The 19,154-nt window shown below is 40.3% G+C and overlaps 1 protein-coding gene across 1 annotated transcript in view; it reads right to left on the minus strand.

The window, feature by feature from the left end:
• RAD51C (RAD51 paralog C) overlaps positions 1 to 19,154 on the minus strand; it is a 43,639-nt gene that overhangs the window by 16,242 nt on the left and 8,243 nt on the right. The window contains exons 5-6 of the mRNA XM_075264919.1: positions 13,587 to 13,718; positions 4,160 to 4,226 (exon numbers count right to left, since the gene is read on the minus strand). Of these exons, the coding sequence (XP_075121020.1) occupies positions 4,160 to 4,226; positions 13,587 to 13,718 (199 nt within the window). The remainder of the gene's footprint in view (positions 1 to 4,159; positions 4,227 to 13,586; positions 13,719 to 19,154) is intronic.

Below are 19,154 nucleotides of genomic sequence, written 5' to 3' on the forward strand. Positions count from 1 at the left end.
GAGTCAATGGGAGTGCGCACAGATGGAGGCGGCTCAGTCTGGGTCTCGAATAACTTTAAAGTCTGTTATGATGAATGACAGAAATGGACTGTAATGACGTTGGTATGAACATACGTCCATAGTCACTATTGTCCATGTCGTCTAGTAGAAGACAGATTCTTCTACAAGGGCTTTCTGGGTAAATGAAGGAAGGTTATGGTCATGAATCTTGCAAGTGGAGCACTTTGTAACCTTAACTGATGGCATTTATGACTTAAGGAAAAGTGTTTCCAGATTCTCAAACTTGAGGTAAAAAAAAAAATCTGAATCTGTCCCCTACTTGATACCTGTCATCATTGCAACGCTGCTCTTGAGGAGGAGGATTGAAGAGGAATCCCTTTCCCTTTGTTCTAGAATGTTGGGATTTGACTGCTCCCCCTTTCCGTCAGAAGGCAGTGTGATTTTTTTTAATTTTATTTAATTGTGAAACAATCAATCCTGACCTGAAGGACAGATTAAGAAGGACAGATTAAGTTCTCCCTGTGACTGCCTATAATCAGATGATATTGTGACTGGTCAAAGTCGTCAAAGGGTTAGTCATAAAAGTTGTGGCAATACTGGAGCTTGGTGCCACACTGCCATTTTCCCAGCCAAAACATCTGTCAGGATACCTCTGCTATACCTTGTATGGTTCCTAATTCTCTATGCTGATGTGTACTTCCTTCTGCTGTTGATGCAGCTGGGCATGCCCATACAGCAGGCGTTCCCTTCTTAAACCTTAAAGGGCTAACACACACACCTGTCAGACTTTTGCAACCAATTGCAGGCAGCCCTCTTTACTTTAAATCTGCTCAGCCCTTAGCTCTGCACCTTAGTAATATAGGTCCATAGTTTCGCTAGCTTCTGTGACAGTTTTCACTGTTCCACTGACTTGTCCTGCATTCTTACAGTTTTCTGTTGTACTAACCTTTGACTTAGTTCCTGACTCCATATATGTCTGATACCTATTACCGATTTTGGCTTGTCCTGACTTTGCATCTGCCTGCATATCCTGATCTTCCTGGTACCTGTTCGTCCTTACCAACCACGTTTCGCTGTTTCTTTAGTGCTGATTATGAAGTCTCTCACCTCTGCTGTCAGTTCTCCCTAGGCTGTGCTGATGAGATCCAATCAGATCGAAACAGCGCTGTCCACAGCTGGGATGATACTGACTTGGCAAAATCCCGCATCATTGCAATAAAGGCTTGTTGGAAAGTCGGGCATGATGTTCAAGGGAGCTTCCCATAGAGGGCAGAATACAGAGGCAGTGTTTCCCTGTTTACACCTTGGGAAACATATTTGCATATTCTTCCCTTTCTTTAGTGCTTCACATCATTATCTCTCAGGATGAATACTGGGGAGGCAGTGGCGTAACTAGGAATGGCGGGGCCCCGTGGCGAACTTTTGACATGGCCCCCCCCAACCGGCGCCGACGTCAAAGACCTCGACCGGCCCCCTCTATCACACTCTATTATGTCCCTTAGTGGCCCCTGCACACAGTGTTATCCCCCATAGTGGCCCCTGCACACACTAATGATAGTATTTCTGGAGCCCGCGGTGTCACTTACCGATCCCGGCCCAGCCAGGATCGGCAAGTGAATAGGGCCCGTAAAAAAGACGCAGCGGTAGCAGCTGTCACCGGGCCCCCTAATGGCCCGGGCCCTGTGGCAGTCGCCTCCGCTGCCTCTATGGTAGTTACGCCCCTGTGGGGAGGCTATCTAGATAACATAAAACTAGTTAACTGGGAACTAGCAGCAGCCATACTAGTGTATGTTTTAGAAATGGTTCTGTTCTCTTATGCACAGGTTCCTATAGAAGACCAATGTCCTCAAAAGGGAGGGATGCCCTTTTTGGAAATCTTAGCTAGATGGGCATCTGCTTCTGGAATATTATCAGAGTATGTGTTATTGTCTTCCACAAAGGAATAATTGCATTCGAACATTTTCTCAGCCCAGCCCTTTTCCCCTAGTTTGTTCAGACTGTACAAACTTTGTACAGCGCATGTACAGGTCTAGAATCCTAGATGGAGCACAGATCATGTACACCAACTACAGAAGTGAAGCCCTCTCAGCAATAAATACCCTCGGGTATTGAAATGGTTGAAATGTGATTATAATGAGGCAACATTTCATAGTCAGGCATACTTTATACTGATAAACGCTGTCCCACAAACCTGGAATATGACCATGCTCCTCGGTGAGTGTTATATCTGGAATATATTCATGCTCTATGGCGAGTGCTATTCTGCATACTACGCATGAGATAAGTGATCTTCACGCCTACAAAATGTCCTTGGTTTACAAGCATTCAGATGTGGCTTTCAAATCAACGTTTTGTTGTTATGATGGAGTCTTGCAATGTCATGCACAGCTATCATTATGTTTTGCAATAATTGATATATCAACAGTGAAAAAATATAGAAACATTCATGAATAATTCTCTCTTTTCTTAATGAAAGGTTATTACAATAAGTACAGCAACTGCAGTTCAGTGGATATTGTCATTACTGGGATGGAGCCAGAGCTGGCTTATTTAGAAGGTATCTAGCTGATTTCAGAGTAGAGCTTGTCTCATATAACATGAACACATACTGCACCTTGAGTTTTACAAAACAATCGTGGCTTGAACAATTGCCCAAATTATTACAGAATTATTCTCTTCTATGTACTATTTGTTGCTGATTATGGCCAGTGTACATTACATTACATGTGTGTAAGCCCTTCACACAAAACCCCCCCAAAAAAGCTAGATCAGAAACTTGTGTAGAGTAACATTCACATGCTCAGTATTTTGGATCCAAAGCCAGGAGTGGAACCAATATAGGAAGAAAAATATAATGGAAAAAATTGTACATCTTCTATGTAATAAACCAACTCCTGGTTTGGGACTGCAAATACTGTTAAAAAAATACTGACCACATGAGGACTTTATAAATACAGAATGTAAATAGGATGGTTGCTTGGTGTTCTATAGCTGTGTGTAGGATGTAAAACTGTACATCATTACTGTTCAATAGTAAATACATGGTAAACTAGGAGAATGGATCACACGGTCTATACATGACAAGCAGTGTCATCCACAAAATCATAAGTAGGCTCCAAATAACAAATCGTGCCCTGACAACAGATAGACATATAGAAAACCCAGGAAAAGGAAGCAGTAGCAGAGTATATGGAATAAAATACTAATTTTATTGAAATATAATAAGACAAAATAGTAAGAAGAAACAAACACTACAAAAATGTCAGAGGAGAAATACAGAGTTGCCTTCGTCTGGCAATTTTTTGCCAAAACGTGCATTGGGACATGCCAGAGGACGGTGGAAAGGCGTTACCATCACTATGGGAATTATATCTTTATTTATTTCATATGTTATGTTCTAGGATATTTCTTGGCCTATCTGGATTGATTGGTCCTTACTCTGCAGCTTTCCTCTGGCATAAGCACTTGCACTTTACTGAGGTATCTCTGCTCTGGCTGCTATTCCTGTATGCACTTTATTTGAACATTGATATTACCCTGTTATTAGAGGCATAGTTTTGTCCTATTTACGTGGCCTATTATTGTCCTGCTCTCTGTATTTTTCCTCTAACATTTTTGTAGTATTTGTTTCTTCTTACTATTTTGTCTTATTATTTTTCAATAAAATTTGTGCTATATTCCAAATACTCTGAGTGCTACTGCTTCCCTTTTTCTTGGATTTCTATATCATTACTGTTCAGCCTGACTACCAGCAAATCTGAGCATGTGTCTGACAGGATTTTAGGGACACTGACAGTGTCTGCGGCATCAGCCATGGAGATAATGGTACCTCCAAAATTATGTTAAGTTGACTGAGTACAACATGCAAGTCCAAGGTTGCTGCTAGTCACTGTGAACAGGAGCAATGTATAGTATTACACTGACCCCGCTCCTTTCGAGGGTGTCACAAACTATACACGTCTTGTCATATTTATATTTTAGGACGATTGTCTGACAGCAAAGCAGGACAACAGATATTAGAATTATTAGATAGAATTATGTTCTTACATTTTTAATAATGTTATGGTGTACATCAGAATCAGTCAACCTACATTCTAAAATGTTTTAGCCCCTTTTAAATGCATATACATATCTCCATATAAGCTGCTTAAGATCTTACCTAAAGCTGGGACAAGCAGTGCCTCACTAGATCCAATTCTTGTGGTCATTTGATTTGTTAATACCACCTAGAAAAACAAAAACAACACGTTAACAAGAAAACGCAAATGCCTGTCATATGGTTCAAGGTTGCAGAAGTCGGCTCTTATTTTAGTACATTGTGAATTCAGGCATGTAGTTCAGAATTTTAAATAACAGAGCAGTCAGCTTTGACTACAGCAAATTGTCCTTTATATTGCCACAAACCGGTACTCTATTAAATAAATAGCTTTAACAACAAATGAAGGGACATTATTACAAGAAGTATTCAGATAAAGTTTTACATATTTTATGTATAACTAACTCACTAGCAATATTCTAGTAACAATCTTGTTTCAATTTTTTTTTTTTTTAACTCTTTTAGTAGGGGTAGCTTGGTCAAGCTTGCTCTCTTGTGTGGTGGAATTCTCAGACAGTTCCCATCTTCACCATCCTTCTGAAGAATATAATAATACTAGTAGAATACCTGCGGCTTCGCTCGCGAAAAATATGTTAAATTGTTGGCTATGGTAGCTAAAGTAAAATTTTCAGTGTCACAGTGAAATTGCCATTTTCAAAGTACTACAGTAAATCTTTTTTTTCCACTTAAAATTTTTATTATTTTGGCATTTTCCTAATTTACCGTAACATTGATGTGAACAACAACTTTCTTTAATTTCAACATTTTTATCGATTTTACATATTCAATGTATATTAAGTAGTATAAACTATTACAACTATTTTTTTAAACTATATTATCAAAAATTAAAATTTCTGTCCCTTACACAAACATATAAAACCAATTAACAATGTAGTTCAACCCTTCCCCCTATAAGTAGTTCACGGACAAAAGAGTAAAATTGGTTTCCAGTTACACAACTATCTATTGTAGTCGCTTTTTGGTAACAATGTTTCCGGTTTTACCTCCAGGTGCATACCTGTATATGAAAAGATTTTTGGGTTAACCCACTCTAGAGCAAGCAACGTACCACTGTCCATGTGAGAATCACAGGCTTTCCAAATTAATGCCGGCTACTTTAAGTGATTGACCTTGTGCTTTGTTTAGGATAAGTTCACACAGGGTTTTTTTTGGACCGGAACCAGAGGCGGTCCAAAATACGGGTAGCTGTGACTGGATGCAGTGCACCGGCATCCAGTCGCGCACTCTGCTCCGGATTAGGCCCAAATGAATGAGCCTACTTGGGACGGAGTGTCTTCAGGCGGATGCCGCAAGGTGAAACGGCCTGAAGAATGAGCATGTCGCTTCTTTTTCAAGGAGGCGGAACAAAACGGGAGCCGTCTTTGCATGCAACAGTTGTGTGTGCTCTGTTCGTCCGTGTGTATAGTGTGCATCCATCCGAGTGTGTTTGCGTGCGTGCATGTGGTATTTGTGGGGTGGTGTTTGTGTTGTGTGTGTCTAGAGTGCTCTGGTGTTTGTGTGGTGTATTATGATATTTGTGTGGTGTTGTGCTTGTGGGTTGGTGTATATGTGCTGTCTGTGTGATGTATATATGGTGTTTGTGAAATGTTTGTGTGTTGCGGGTGGTGGTGCGGCCTCTTTAGCAGCGACTCTTTGGTGCAGTCTCTATAATCCGTTCCCGTCAGTTACAAATGTTGTTTTCCCCTCAGCACTTTCGCTTTTCCCCATTATATGTATAGGGCCTAACTTCGGGGGCCACAATCTCATGGTGGGGGGACGCTAGCGAGATGTAACATGCGCAGTATTCTGCTCCTGTGGGTGGAGAGGGGACATACCAAATTTCACCCAAATTCGGCGAAAACTGGATTTGTATAGAGCAGACTACTACAGAATTTGAGTGTTATATATATATATATATATATACAGATAGATAGATAGATAGATAGATATCAGTCCCTAATATAATTAGCTAGAGGTTTATAAAACTCCTGTCACTGAAACCATCTATATTTTTTCTGTGACTGCTGTGTGCAGAATCTCCAGTGTATTTCTATGAGATACAGCTTCAAATTAATATAGAAAACCATCTCTGAGGTGGATAAAAACGGATGAAAGTTTATTTAGGAGATTTATTTGAGATTACAGAAAACAAAGATTTAGAGCTAAAATAGATATACCACCTTACAATCATCAGCACTGTCAAAGGAGAATTAGCATAGTTATATATGCAACATATAGTTAATTCTAAAACAAACAAACAAACAAAAAACCATTATGTGGCCTAAACAATCAATCTCTGCTATCTAATATATAGGCTAACAATTCCAAAATGCCAAAGTTTCTAGAGATAAAAGATTCAAAGTAATTAGGTGAATATTCTTGAAAGTAACAAGGCCACATGTAAAAACATTGGTTATAAAGTATAAGCTGCAATACAATATACTACTGATTATTAGTAAAGACTATAATGACTATTTTTCTTTATGGGTATAACGTCCATCCTTAGGCAGAGACCACCTTTTCAGGTGTTTGGAGACTTATACAGCCATAGTTGCTCCACTGCAAGGGAACATGGGAAGAATATGCAAAGCTGTCTCCCAAGATGTAAACAGGGAGACAGTGCCTGCATTATGCAGTAAAGACTTCTGGGAAAGTCGGGCATTATGTACAGGGTGTTTCCCATAGAGGGCGGCATAACAGAGGCATTGTCTCCCTGTTTACATCTTGGGAGACAGATTTGCATATTCTTCCTATTTTTCTTTATCAACACACTGCTGTCTCCTGGGCAGAGGCTGCATCACATAAAACATTGCAATTGAGGGGTAGGTGAAAGCAGTTCTATGTCATTGCTCTATAACGTGCTGTCCTTGTTGACAAAGCTATGTGGGGGTCTTGTTTTTCACTGTCACTATTTTCTGTGCAGTGTTTTATAACTTTTTATTGCTTCTACTTGTGGAGGTAAGGTGGCCAAAATACATAAATTTTAGCATCAAAGTATACATTTTTTTTAAGATTCTCACCATACAGGATAAATATGAAATGTTGTTCTGCATTCTGTATTGTAGATAAAGGTGCTGTTGTGGATGGCTTGTCAGAGGCATAATCTATGTAAAGATAAATCCAAGCACTCTAATTTGTGATACAAAGCACAACGAACCCTGCTTTAAACATCTTTAAACTTTATCTTTGACCTGAGCGATGAGTTCCTTGCTCTTCTTGATGCAGTTTGTTCACTAGTGTTCTCTAACAAACTACTGAGGCCTTCACAAAACAGGTGTATTTATACTGAGGCTAAATTACACACAGCTGGACTCTTAACTAAGTTATATCTGAAGGCAATTGTGCCCACTAGATTTTATTTAGGGGTATCATAGTACAGGGGGCTGAATACTTTTGCACATCACACTTTTCAGATTTCTATTTGATTAAAATTTCGAAAACCATGCATCGGTTTTATTCCACTTCTCAATTATGTGCTACTTTTTGTTGGTATATCACTTAAAATCTCAATAAAATACATTTATGTTTGTGGTTGTAATGTGACAAAATGTATCAGAATCCTATATGGAGCACAGATCATGTACACCAACTATGGAAGTGAAGCCCTCTCAGCAATAAATATCTGTCTCAGGGTGCCTGTTGAAAGCCAATATAATACTGCATTTCTCAGGTCCCTGATGTTGGGCACTGGTTCTCTCGTTAAATTTAACAAGGGTGCTGGTATTTATTTTTTTGTTTAAATAAACTGCATATATTTGGATGTTATCATCATAGTAATACTCCCTGACATGCCTCTCATTATGTACATGAAGGATGAAATGTGTTGAGGAGGAGTTTTTTGAGTGATCATATTCATAAGGATCTATGAGGTCTGACTAAGTTTTACCTTTAAGTATGTTTGTTGACTAGTCAAAATGACCCACCGTGAATAGATTTTTTTTTTAATATGTTATTTTGTATGAATGTTGTAGGGGTTGCCCTGTGGTAACAATTAAAGGGGTATTCTGCTAACAACTTGCTGATTGGTGGGGGTCCAAGCACCAGGTGCCCCACCAGTTACAAGAACTGGGAAAGGTCATAAAATGTACTGCCCTCAGCTTTCTTTAACAAGTCCCACTGAAATTTATGGAATGATAGTATGCTTTTATGACCTGCTACTTCAGTTAATCTGGGTTGAAAAACAACATAGTTTTAGTGATCAATGGTGCTCCCTCTGGGTGAACCCCCACCAATTGGCAAGTTACCCTGATTATGCAACTTTACTGTAGATCTTAGTTAAAAAACAAACAAACAAACAAAAACAATACAAAACATGATGTGTTGATGACTGTTTTCTTCCTACAGCATTTATACATCTTCATGGTAACAGATAACAAGACAAAGATTTTTTGCTGCTTTCTGCCCAACAGCAATTTTTTGTCTAGCACACCAACACCATAGTTACATCTGTGCCACTGGAAACCAACAGTAATGCCTGCTTACAAATGAATCCTATCATGTATTCACTCATTTACCTGCAACATATTTTTTGCCTAAGTAAATTGCACCTTTTTTTGTACATTTTTCAGACTTCCACAGAGCTTATAACACAGGTGAAACATGCCAGGACATTTTTTTTAAAAAAAGAGAAATGTAATAAGGCAGGACCTTACAGGGCTGATTCTGCTCAGACCATAGCAGGGGCTCAGTAAGGGCAGTATCAGTGGCCTTGTCACGCGTTTCATAATATCAGATTAGATCTATAGAAATACCTCACTTATGGTTGCATACAGGTTCTGGGAGCTATGACAGACTATATCTATTGAGCGCCTGTACAGACTTTGACAGCACTGAGTATCTCACAGGTATTTTAAAGGGATTGTCCAATCTCAAGGATGCTATCTATACTAGTAGCTTATGTAAATTGAAGAGTTTTCCTAAATATATTGCTTTAGAAATGCTGCTTTGTTTGCCTGCTATGTGAACTTATTCCTCCCATTGTTTACACAGTGTTGCTATAACCATGGACTTGGGAGATAGGACAAGTGACATCACTTACTCAGTACCGGTAGAATGATAAGCTCATCTAATTGCAATTTTCTGATAAAGCAGAGTCTGTTATCTCTCTATGTAATCAAACAGAAAACACTGAGTCCATTCTTTACAAACATGTGCATACTATGTGCAAATTGTGATACCTCAGAATCCAGTTCAGCAGGAGCGGGGGTAGGGGGAGAAATACAGGACGTGAGAAGTAGAGACTGCAGGCAGACTGCTGAAACAAGGAGATGGGATAAGCCCTTTAATGTATTTAATAAAAGTTATATTTTAATTTTTCTTAATTCTGTGTTCCACTACCCAACAGTGATATAAAAAAAGGTGGTATTAATATACTTATTCAGTATTCATCTCTATATCTGCATTTTTGGAAGTAAGTGAGTAAATTGGAATGTTTTTAAGCTCTTATGAGCAGGACCCTTAGTCCCACTGTGTGAATTGAATTACCGGTACTCTGAAATGTTTTTGCTTGTACTTGAATCCTACATTTTGTAAAGTGCTGCAGAATATGTTAGCGCTATTTAAATAAAATGTATTATTATTATTAAAAATTACATTTTAATAATAATATATAGAGAAATCAATGTCTGTGTATCAAGTCCAAAAGTTGCGGCTGCACAGACCTGAACAGGACAAGGAAGCCGTTAGCCTTTGATTTCTTATAGCAATTGCCCTGATGCTTTTACGCTAACATCGTGTGAGCAAGTGTCTTCAAGTATCATGTCATCAGTGAAAATCTTTTCTTCTGTGCAAATAGCATGTAAAATGTTGAGGCAAGGGGCGTGTGGTTTCTTTCAGCAGACGGCATTATGAGAATGCAATTTTGCATTATTTCTTTGAATCTCAGCTAAAACAGCTCAGACCTCAGCAGTATTCGTTTGAAAACCTGCCAGGTTATTATCGCTGGAACAATAAATACATTATACAAATAAAATAGAATCTGAGCGTCGAAAAGTAATGGAATAAAGCAGGCATCTGCTGAATCCAAAAAGCCCAATCAGGCAAGGCGACTTGCATGTTGTTTCGAGCTAAAATGTATTTGAACTGGCGCAACGACAGAAGCTATGCATAAGCATGGCCCTTTTTATATCTTCCACATTAGCTAGCTAATCAGGCATATCATGCTGTTAACTCCTCCAGCACTGAAGCCATTACGCTGCCTGCTGGTACAGCTTGGCTATATTTAGGTGGCAGCTAGAACAGTAATTCAGAGTGGAAGAGCTTAGGAGGCTTTGACGAGGGCTGAAAGTACATTTTATTTATACTTCTACAATGCTGCAGCAGGGATACACAGGAGAACTTTGTATTATACAAGTGATTGAAAGGGATTCCTAATTTCATGGCACAAACCCCACACCATTTTATTATGTCAAATCCACGTTAGAAAATTTTCTTACACTACAAAGGAGCTAGACTATAGAATATAAAGATAATTTTCCAATATTTCACCTAAAAAAACATTGTCTCCATTGGTTCTACCACTGTCTAATACAGTATTTCCCAACCTTTTCAGAAAAAAAATAAAAAAAAATTCCTCAAGCCACCTGTACCGAATGATGATTATCAAAAGAAGAGACGCTCACCAATGGAGTGTTGGACCTACTCTGATAGCACAGCGCCCCTGTTGGAAATCATCGGTTTTAAGTATAGCACTACATCAAGTATAGTTTCAATTTCAATGATTGAAGCTTTTGCTTGTGCAATCCAGCAGTATAAAAGTTTTATCTGCAATATATGTATTTTTAGGAAATTAGATTTCATGAGCAGTGGTTGTAGAGATATGTTGTGCACATGTCCATAAAGTCTCTATGGATGACATCGTGGTCTTTCTCTCTTGGACTGAACAACAGTACAAACCACCTGTGCCTATACTGAGGTTCACAAAATCCTACTAGATGTTCCACTATCACAGTTATGCATTACTACAGTTATGCACAGCCTTTATGGATTTGGCTGAGATTTCGCACATACCTAGATATTTACCCACAATGAAGGATAGGCCACCTCCCGAGCCACGCACTCCCCAGACAGCCCCGCCGGGACCGGTGAAAGGCTGCTCCGGCTCCGCTGTACAGCCTCTGATGGCGTCCTCGCTGGTCTGTCTGCGGCACTCTCATTGGTGCGCGCCAGGCTCTGGGCGGGCCTATGGAGAAGCGGCACGGCCCGATACATCCAAGGCAGTGTGTGGGCGGGCCGCTCCCCAGCCCGGCGCCTACACGCAGCTCTGGAGCGCCGCAGCCATGCTGCCTGCTCTGCCTCATGTATGCCACACGCAGCTTCTAGGCATACCTCCCAACCATCAGTCCGACACCTATGTCAGTCGAGTGAACAAGCGGAGAGAGCGGCGGGGGAGTGTGGGAAGGTGAGTACAACTATTTATTTGTGTTAAACATCGAGAGGGACATAATGTAGGGGGCCTATGAAACTGGGGGCAGATGAGGAGCTGGGGGGAGAACAGCATGACACTGGGGCAGATGAAGGGGTGGGAGAACGGCATGACATTGGGCCAGATGAAGGGGAGGAGAACGCCATGACACTGGGGCAGATGAGGGGGGGACGGCATGACACTGGGGCAGATGAAGGGGGGAGAACGGCTTGACATTGGGCCAGGTGGGGGGGGGGGACTGCGTGACACTGGGGCAGATGAAGGTGGGGAATGGCATGACACTGGGGCAGATGAAGGGGTGGACTAGCGTGACACTTGGGCAGATAAAGGGGGCGGGAATAGCATGACACTGGGGCAGATGAAGGGGGGAAATAACGGCATGAAACTGTGGTCGAAAGTGAGGGGACATGAAACTAGCGGCAGAGATGGGGGGACATGAAACTGGGGACAGAGATGGGGGGGGGCATAAAACTGGGGGCAGCGATGGAGGACATGAAACTGTGGCCAGAGATGGGGGACATGAAACTGCCTGCACAGATGAGGGGACATGAAACTGGGGGCAGAGATGGGGGGACAACAAACTGGGGGCAGATGAAGGGGTTATATAAACTGGGGGAGAGATGGAGGGCGGGAATATAATGTACAGGTGACTGTAGCAGGATTATACGGTGTGGGGGCACATAAAAAAAAGCATGAGAATGGGCGCAGTCAACATAAAAGTGGGCGGCGTTAAGTTTCCCACAGCACGCGCGGCGCATATTTTGTCCCTCTTTCGGCTCTTCGGAAGTTGGGATGTATAGGTAGGTACAGAGACCACGGTGAAAAGTGAAGGGCAATGGGGGACGGGGGAGCGCAGGGGTTGGCACGTGTGCGCACTGCCAATCAGAAGCGCCAGAGATTGCGTACATTTAAGTGGCTCAGTGCCACCGCCAACCCGCAGACGAAGTCGAGGGCAGATGCTAGTCTATTTATAAAAACAAACACGTGACAAAAGATTTTACAGTGTACCATATGGGATAACGTATAATATTTAGGCCTCGATTTATATTGTAGAAGTCTACAATCTTTTGAGCCATAAGTGCAAGTTTTAGAATTGTGCACAAATATTAATTATGCAGTACAACCATATACATAAAGTTCACCCCCGATAACTCAGTGCTATTTACAGATTATGGTCCCTGGTGTCCTAGCAATATGTGGTGTGGACATTCCCTCACTGGGAATTGCTGTATCCAGTCTCTATTATATCCCTTTTCCTGTTCCTATATTTTAGTTTAGAGATTTCCAAGATAATGTTTACAGGTTGCACCTGAAAGAAGTACTTCAGTGAAAAAAATGCTCTCCCTCTGAGGCCGAGTTCACACAAGGTTTTTTGGGCCCGATTTTGACGCGGAATCCGCGTCAGAATTCGGCTCAAAAAAGTCTCTCATTGAAATCAATGGGAGCCAGTCATTTCCTTTTTCCGTGAGTGGTTTGTTCCCGCTCACGGAAAAAAGAAGTGACATGCCCTTTCTTCAGGCGGATTCCACGGCTCATTCAGCCGCGGACGTCCACCTCGCGACACCTCCCTCCCAACTAGGCCCATTCATTTGGGCCTAATCTGGAGCGGAATGCCGCGTCTGGATGCTGGTGCACTGCGCCGGCATCCAGTCGCAGCTAGCCATTTTTTGGACCGCATCAAATTCCGGTCCAAAAAACCCTGTCTGAACCCGGCCTGCAGCACTCACATCCTTTTGGCTACTTTGATGCACAGTTATGCCTTTATGAATGCATGGTGGAACTCACAATGCAAATATACCAGAGCCTCAACCCGACTGTTCATACAGAAAAAAGACTGCAACAGAGGTGGCCAATGCTTCACAAGTTATTCAAAAACATTACACCACACCCATGGAGAGGAAAAAAAAACCCAACAACATGGTTCTCCAAGTTAATAGTTAAAAGTCCACAGTGAACAGAAGGTCAGTGACCTCCAGAGATAAAAACTTCAACCATGTCATCTATTTTTTTCCTTAAAATTTGAGTTTACAGCTTATATAACATAAATTCTGTTATCAATGCACTTACGGCTAGTTTGTGTTGATTTGCAATGTTTATTAACTGCTGTGCCAGCATATTGAGAAGGCGTGTCCGTAAGGAAAGGTCATCAAAAGAATGTCGAAAAGGAAAGGCAATGCTATCAATGATAACCAGCTTAATCTAAAAAAGAAAAACATATACCAGTCATTTACAAAAACATTATTATATCATGAGTAATTGACTTAAGATATTAAAAAGTTACATCCTATTAATATTATAAATGTGAAATGTTTGTGGGTTTGTGACTTTGTATGTTCGGATGTTTGGCGGTCAATCACGTAAAACCCACTCCACCGATTTGGCTGAAATTTTCCACAAACATAGTTAATACACAGGTCCTATACCTGCCTGTTTTACAACCCAGGCTCACAAGATGAACTAATTAACAAGTCCGTAGAGCAGGGGTAGGGAACCTTCGGCTCTCCAGCTGCTGTGAAACTACAACTCCCAGCATGCTCCATTCACTTCCATGGGAGTTCCCAGAACAGCAGAGCCAGTATGCATGCTGGGAGTTGTAGTTTTGCAACAGCTGGAGAGCCGTATGTTCCCTACCCCTGCCGTAGAGGAACATGGATGTCATTCATGTGCGGTCTGTGCCATTTCAACATAGATCAAGCATTAGTGACTACACACTCAATGAGGGGGGGATAGAAAACTAGTATGATAGATGGAGAAGTTGTTATATTCACCTGTACTATTCACTTAGGAAAAGTTGTTTTCTTTATTGGTGGAAGTTTGGGTTGATATACTACAGTACTTTACTGAAGTGATCAGATTTTTTTTTTTCAATCATTCCAATGAGGAAAACATGGTTATCTGGTTATAGCAGTTTTCTATAAAAAGCTGTCACTGCTGACCTGTGAGAGCATACCATAGTAACAGCATAAAATACAAGGCCCACCTTCACAGTCATTTTCTCCCTGTGCTCCTCTGCATATAAAAGAAAAAAAATAAACAACTCTGCAAAAAAACATATAATCTTTTCTTCTTTTTGCATGTGTCAACATGGCAAGAGACTACAAATTTGAAGGAGATTATTAAAAAGAACTCGGTGTTTCAGGGGTTCAGATGTAAATAGATATCAGTTTTATTTTGAGGTTCCTTCCTTGTATAATAACATTGACATTCACAACCTTCGTCAGGTGTAGGTGAGATGCTGGACAGGCCATTCCCTGCTACCAGCGCTACCCTCGGCTCTGTATACACATATTTACTCCAGCATCAGACCTACAATCCATCTGACGAAGGTTGCGTAACATTATTATACAACAAAAAAACTTAAATGTATTTACATCTCAACCCCTAGAATGCTAAGTTCTTTCTTATATTGTAAAAAACAAAAGAAAAAAGTATCAGGGCACTCACCACCAGCGTCTTAAAACCAGGATATCTTCATTTCATTACCTTTAAAATATTGTGCATAATAGGAGAATGGTAGTGTGGACAGCTGTTATGCTCTATGCTACCATCCTCCTATTCTGTGCCTATTAAAGGTGATGAAATAAAGATATCCTGGTTTTAAGACGCTGGTGGTGAGTGCCCTGATACTTTTTTTCTTTTGTTTTTTGCTATGTGGACTGATACTTTTTCATTCAGTGAGCACCACCCTTTTCTCAATTTGGGCAGCAGTCTATTTTTTTCCCTCCATGCTGGTAATATTATAAAGGGTATTTGACATGCTGGACAAGTGAAACAGTGGTGCCACCTGGTTTCTTTCTTTTGGAAGTTTCTTTCTAATATTGTCTATATGGGGTGGAACCCTACTTGAGTACCGAAAACAAGTGGATTGATGTATATTCCCATGCAGTACAAATTTGGAGGCGTCTGATCTTGCAGTCATACTCACTTCCTACTGTTCTTCTTGCTAACATACCAAATGTATGTTAGGAAGAAGTAGAGGACAGATTAAAGAAAAACTAATGTGGAATCAGATTGCAAAAGGGTTTGTAGAAAACACATAGGCTTGCATATGACTTATAAACACAAAACAATTTGGATTTTTTAGGGCTACACAGCGATTTTGGATGCAACTCCTATAGTACTACCACAGATCACCGGGTCACCTTGTGACTCTTTCACTCATGTTAGTGAATGGTGATATATGCTACCCCAAGGATTCCACGATCGCAACTTTCAGTAGAAAAAATAAAAATATATATTAAAAAAGAATGAGCAATGTACAATCTTTTTGTGACTAGAAGTTGCGGTCATATCACTGCGAGGGTGGCACTGCGACTCCATTCACTATCATGAATGGTTGCAAGATTGGAGTCACAGCCAATGTTGCAAAGTTGTTTCATTTTCCGTTTTAAATACATTGGACCAATAGAAAATAGCAATCGGCAATAACATTTTCTGAATAAAAAGCCAAAGCTGAAACAAAAAGTAATGTTTACGTAAGCCTTATAATTTTAGTTCTGCGCTGCCCAGTCCAAAACTGGGAATGACTACATAACCCCTGAAAACACATGTCATCTTGTTAGCTGGTTGAAGTCACCAGCCTATTTTTATTATCCCTGTCAGCACTGTCACATCGTGCATAATTTGTGCAACCACTGTTTAATCACAATATAGCTCTAAGACTTATGCTGGCGCTTTGAAAATCGACCTTCTGAGACTTCGAATTTCCAGCTGTTTGCTGCCGTCACTGTGTGTCAGTGCTGAAGACTGCAGATTTTTAGCCATCAATTCTGAATGACACTGTATATCTGAAGCTGTTAAGGAAGTGGCCTACTTCAGGGCCTTAAAGTGGACATATACTGTATAATAGTGTCATATTAGAATTAGAAATATATATATTTATGTATATATAGTGAAAGATTCTGTATAACTTGTAATTTATTAAGTTAATCTAAGTCCAATGGATGTCCAGCTCATTGACTCCTGTATGCATTGTTACAATGAGACTGCCCCATGGACTCCTAGGCTTAGTTCACAAGTAAATTACGTGTGGCTTATTTTGGCACCGGAAAAAAACGCTTCCTAATTAGGAAGCTTTTTTTTAGAACTTTAAGCGCTTTTTGGAGCTTTTTTTGGAGCGTTTTTTTGTAAAAACCGCTTCAAAAAAACGCCAGGCTGTTTTCCCCTCCCGTAAAGTGAATGGGCCGAAAAAAACACGCATTTTTCGCCTCCCATTCACTTCTATTGCTTTCTTCAAATTGCATTTTCAGATTTCACGTGCCACCAGATCCCATATCCTGAGTGTTTTCAGCTGGTAATATCTCTGGAAATCATACAGGTAGAACTATTTTGGTGGCCTATGAGATCCGAGAGTCTCATCTTTCATATGACACTACAAACTCTTAAACAATTAGTATATGAATGAAAACGAGCTCATTCAAAAACTATTGACGCGATTTACTTACAAAAAGTAGGTGTGGAATAGCCTTTCTAAAGGCTATGCAAATATATGTTTAATTAAAAATGACTTTTTCCAATGATTGAGCCCCTTTAAATATGAAACCCATTCAGAGTCGGCACCATATCTTTGGGGTTACCACTGCTGTGATGGCTTCCTGGCCTTTCATGGTAAGATAACTATTGAGGTTGGCCAGTAGCAATTTCCCCATAGACTGTGGTGCAGCAGTATTGCACCCTAGGGTACAAATGATCTGATGACTTCAAATTCACGCTACCTAGACAATTTATTTAAAAAAAACGGTAAAAAAAAATATATATATATTTTTTTTTAAGTTTTAAAAAATATTCAAAATAATCCCCCCTTTCCCTAGATCACAAATAAAAATAAACAAAAAATAAACATACCAGTAGTAGGCTTCTCCACATCCTAAAATACCCAAACTATAAAAATATTTATGTCATATGGTCACTGTAGCAGTAGAAAAAAATCCAAAAAAATCCGCAAAAAATTTGAGTTAAAAAAAAAAAAAGGACATTCCCCATACCAACATAAATAAAAACTAAATGGTGTCTGAATAGGGCAACTAAACAAATTATTTGGTATTTTTCAAAGTTTTCGGTTCTTGTGAGATATAAATTTGGCATTTCTGTGATTGTGCAAAGCCACAGAAGATATGGTTACTTTTGCCGCATAGTGACCGCCATAAAACACAAAACCCATAAGAAAATGGAGCAAATGCAGTTTTTTTTCAGCTAACCAGTACATCTTATGAAATATTAAGTGGTGCCATTACAAAGTGCAACTGACAGCTGGAAGTCTTCCAGCTGCAATAGCAACTGAACAGCACTTGAGATCTGGTCAAGGGAGAGAGGGTCATTTAAGGTTGGGAGGTAGCCTACTCCCTCTGACTGACATCTCAGATGCCGTGGTCCAACTGACCATGATATCCGACAAGTTAAATGTCTATTATCTGAATGATGTCTGTTCGTTGCTGTGTAACACAGAAAACATCAGTTGCCAATGGACTTCTGTCCTTATGCCATCATCACAGAGGTGGGTTTAGCACTTAGAACCGCTCTTTATGACCTGATAGAACACAAATAGCAACTCTTGCTTTGTGCACCTGACCCACACATGAACTACATGGTCAGTTATTTATTATTATATTTCCTCTGAAGTGACTGTAACATCTTTACCTGGAGATAATAGTGGATAACTAGGTGTTAAAGAAGTGTTCTATTGATCACTAAGTCAGTTTCTGTTTAAACATGGTCATCTTAACATTGCACATAGATTATTAACAGCTATAAATCAACTAAAGAATATGAGCACATCAGTTATATACATCACAAAGAATATATAAATTCTTAAATTACACATTACATTTCCTAAAACAATAGGAGACAAGTCGGATATAACTGAAAGCATATTTATTGCATTAGCACCCTCTGCTGACCGATATAAAAAGTGCAACAGAAAATGGAACTCTCATTGTCTTACAGGTACCATAATAAAATCACTGAATTAAGGGCCCATTCACACGACAGAAGTTTGTGCTGATTTTGAGATGAATTTTGCCATGATTCAAGCTTCCTTTTATTTTTAATGTGTGTCCTGCACAACGTTGTCACAGATTCTGCAGCTGATTCAGTCGTAGATTTTGCAGAGCAAGCCCCTCAGATTAATTGACTCATTAAACTTAACCTAATCATAGTGGGAAAGCTGCTGTGAAAAGCCGAAGCTCTGGTTTTGGCCACAGGAGGCCATAGGGCTGGAAATGGAAGCAGAATCTGCCTAAAATTCCTCGGCCATTTCTGCCAAGTGACCGTACCCCTAAAGCTGAGTTCACACGGGGTTTTTTGGTTCAGATTTTGACATGGAATCTGCCTCAGAATCCAGCTCCAAAAAACGCCTTCTACTGAATTCAATAAGAGCCGTTCACTTCTTTTTTCCGCTATAATTTTTTACCACTTGCGGAAAAAAGAAGCGAGCTGCTCTATCTTGACAAGGATTCCACATCTGATTCCGCTGCAGCGCGACACTCCCTCCCGACTGGACCCATTCATTTGGGCCTAATTCGGAGCAGAATGCCGCAACTGGATGCTGGTGCACTACACTGGCATCCAGTTGCGGCTAGCCGTTTTTTGGACTGGATTCTGAGGTGGCCTCTGCATCAAAATCCGGTCCAAAAATCC

Source organism: Leptodactylus fuscus, chromosome 2 (genome assembly GCF_031893055.1).
Source record: "Leptodactylus fuscus isolate aLepFus1 chromosome 2, aLepFus1.hap2, whole genome shotgun sequence".
In the NCBI taxonomy this organism is placed as follows: domain Eukaryota; kingdom Metazoa; phylum Chordata; class Amphibia; order Anura; family Leptodactylidae; genus Leptodactylus; species Leptodactylus fuscus.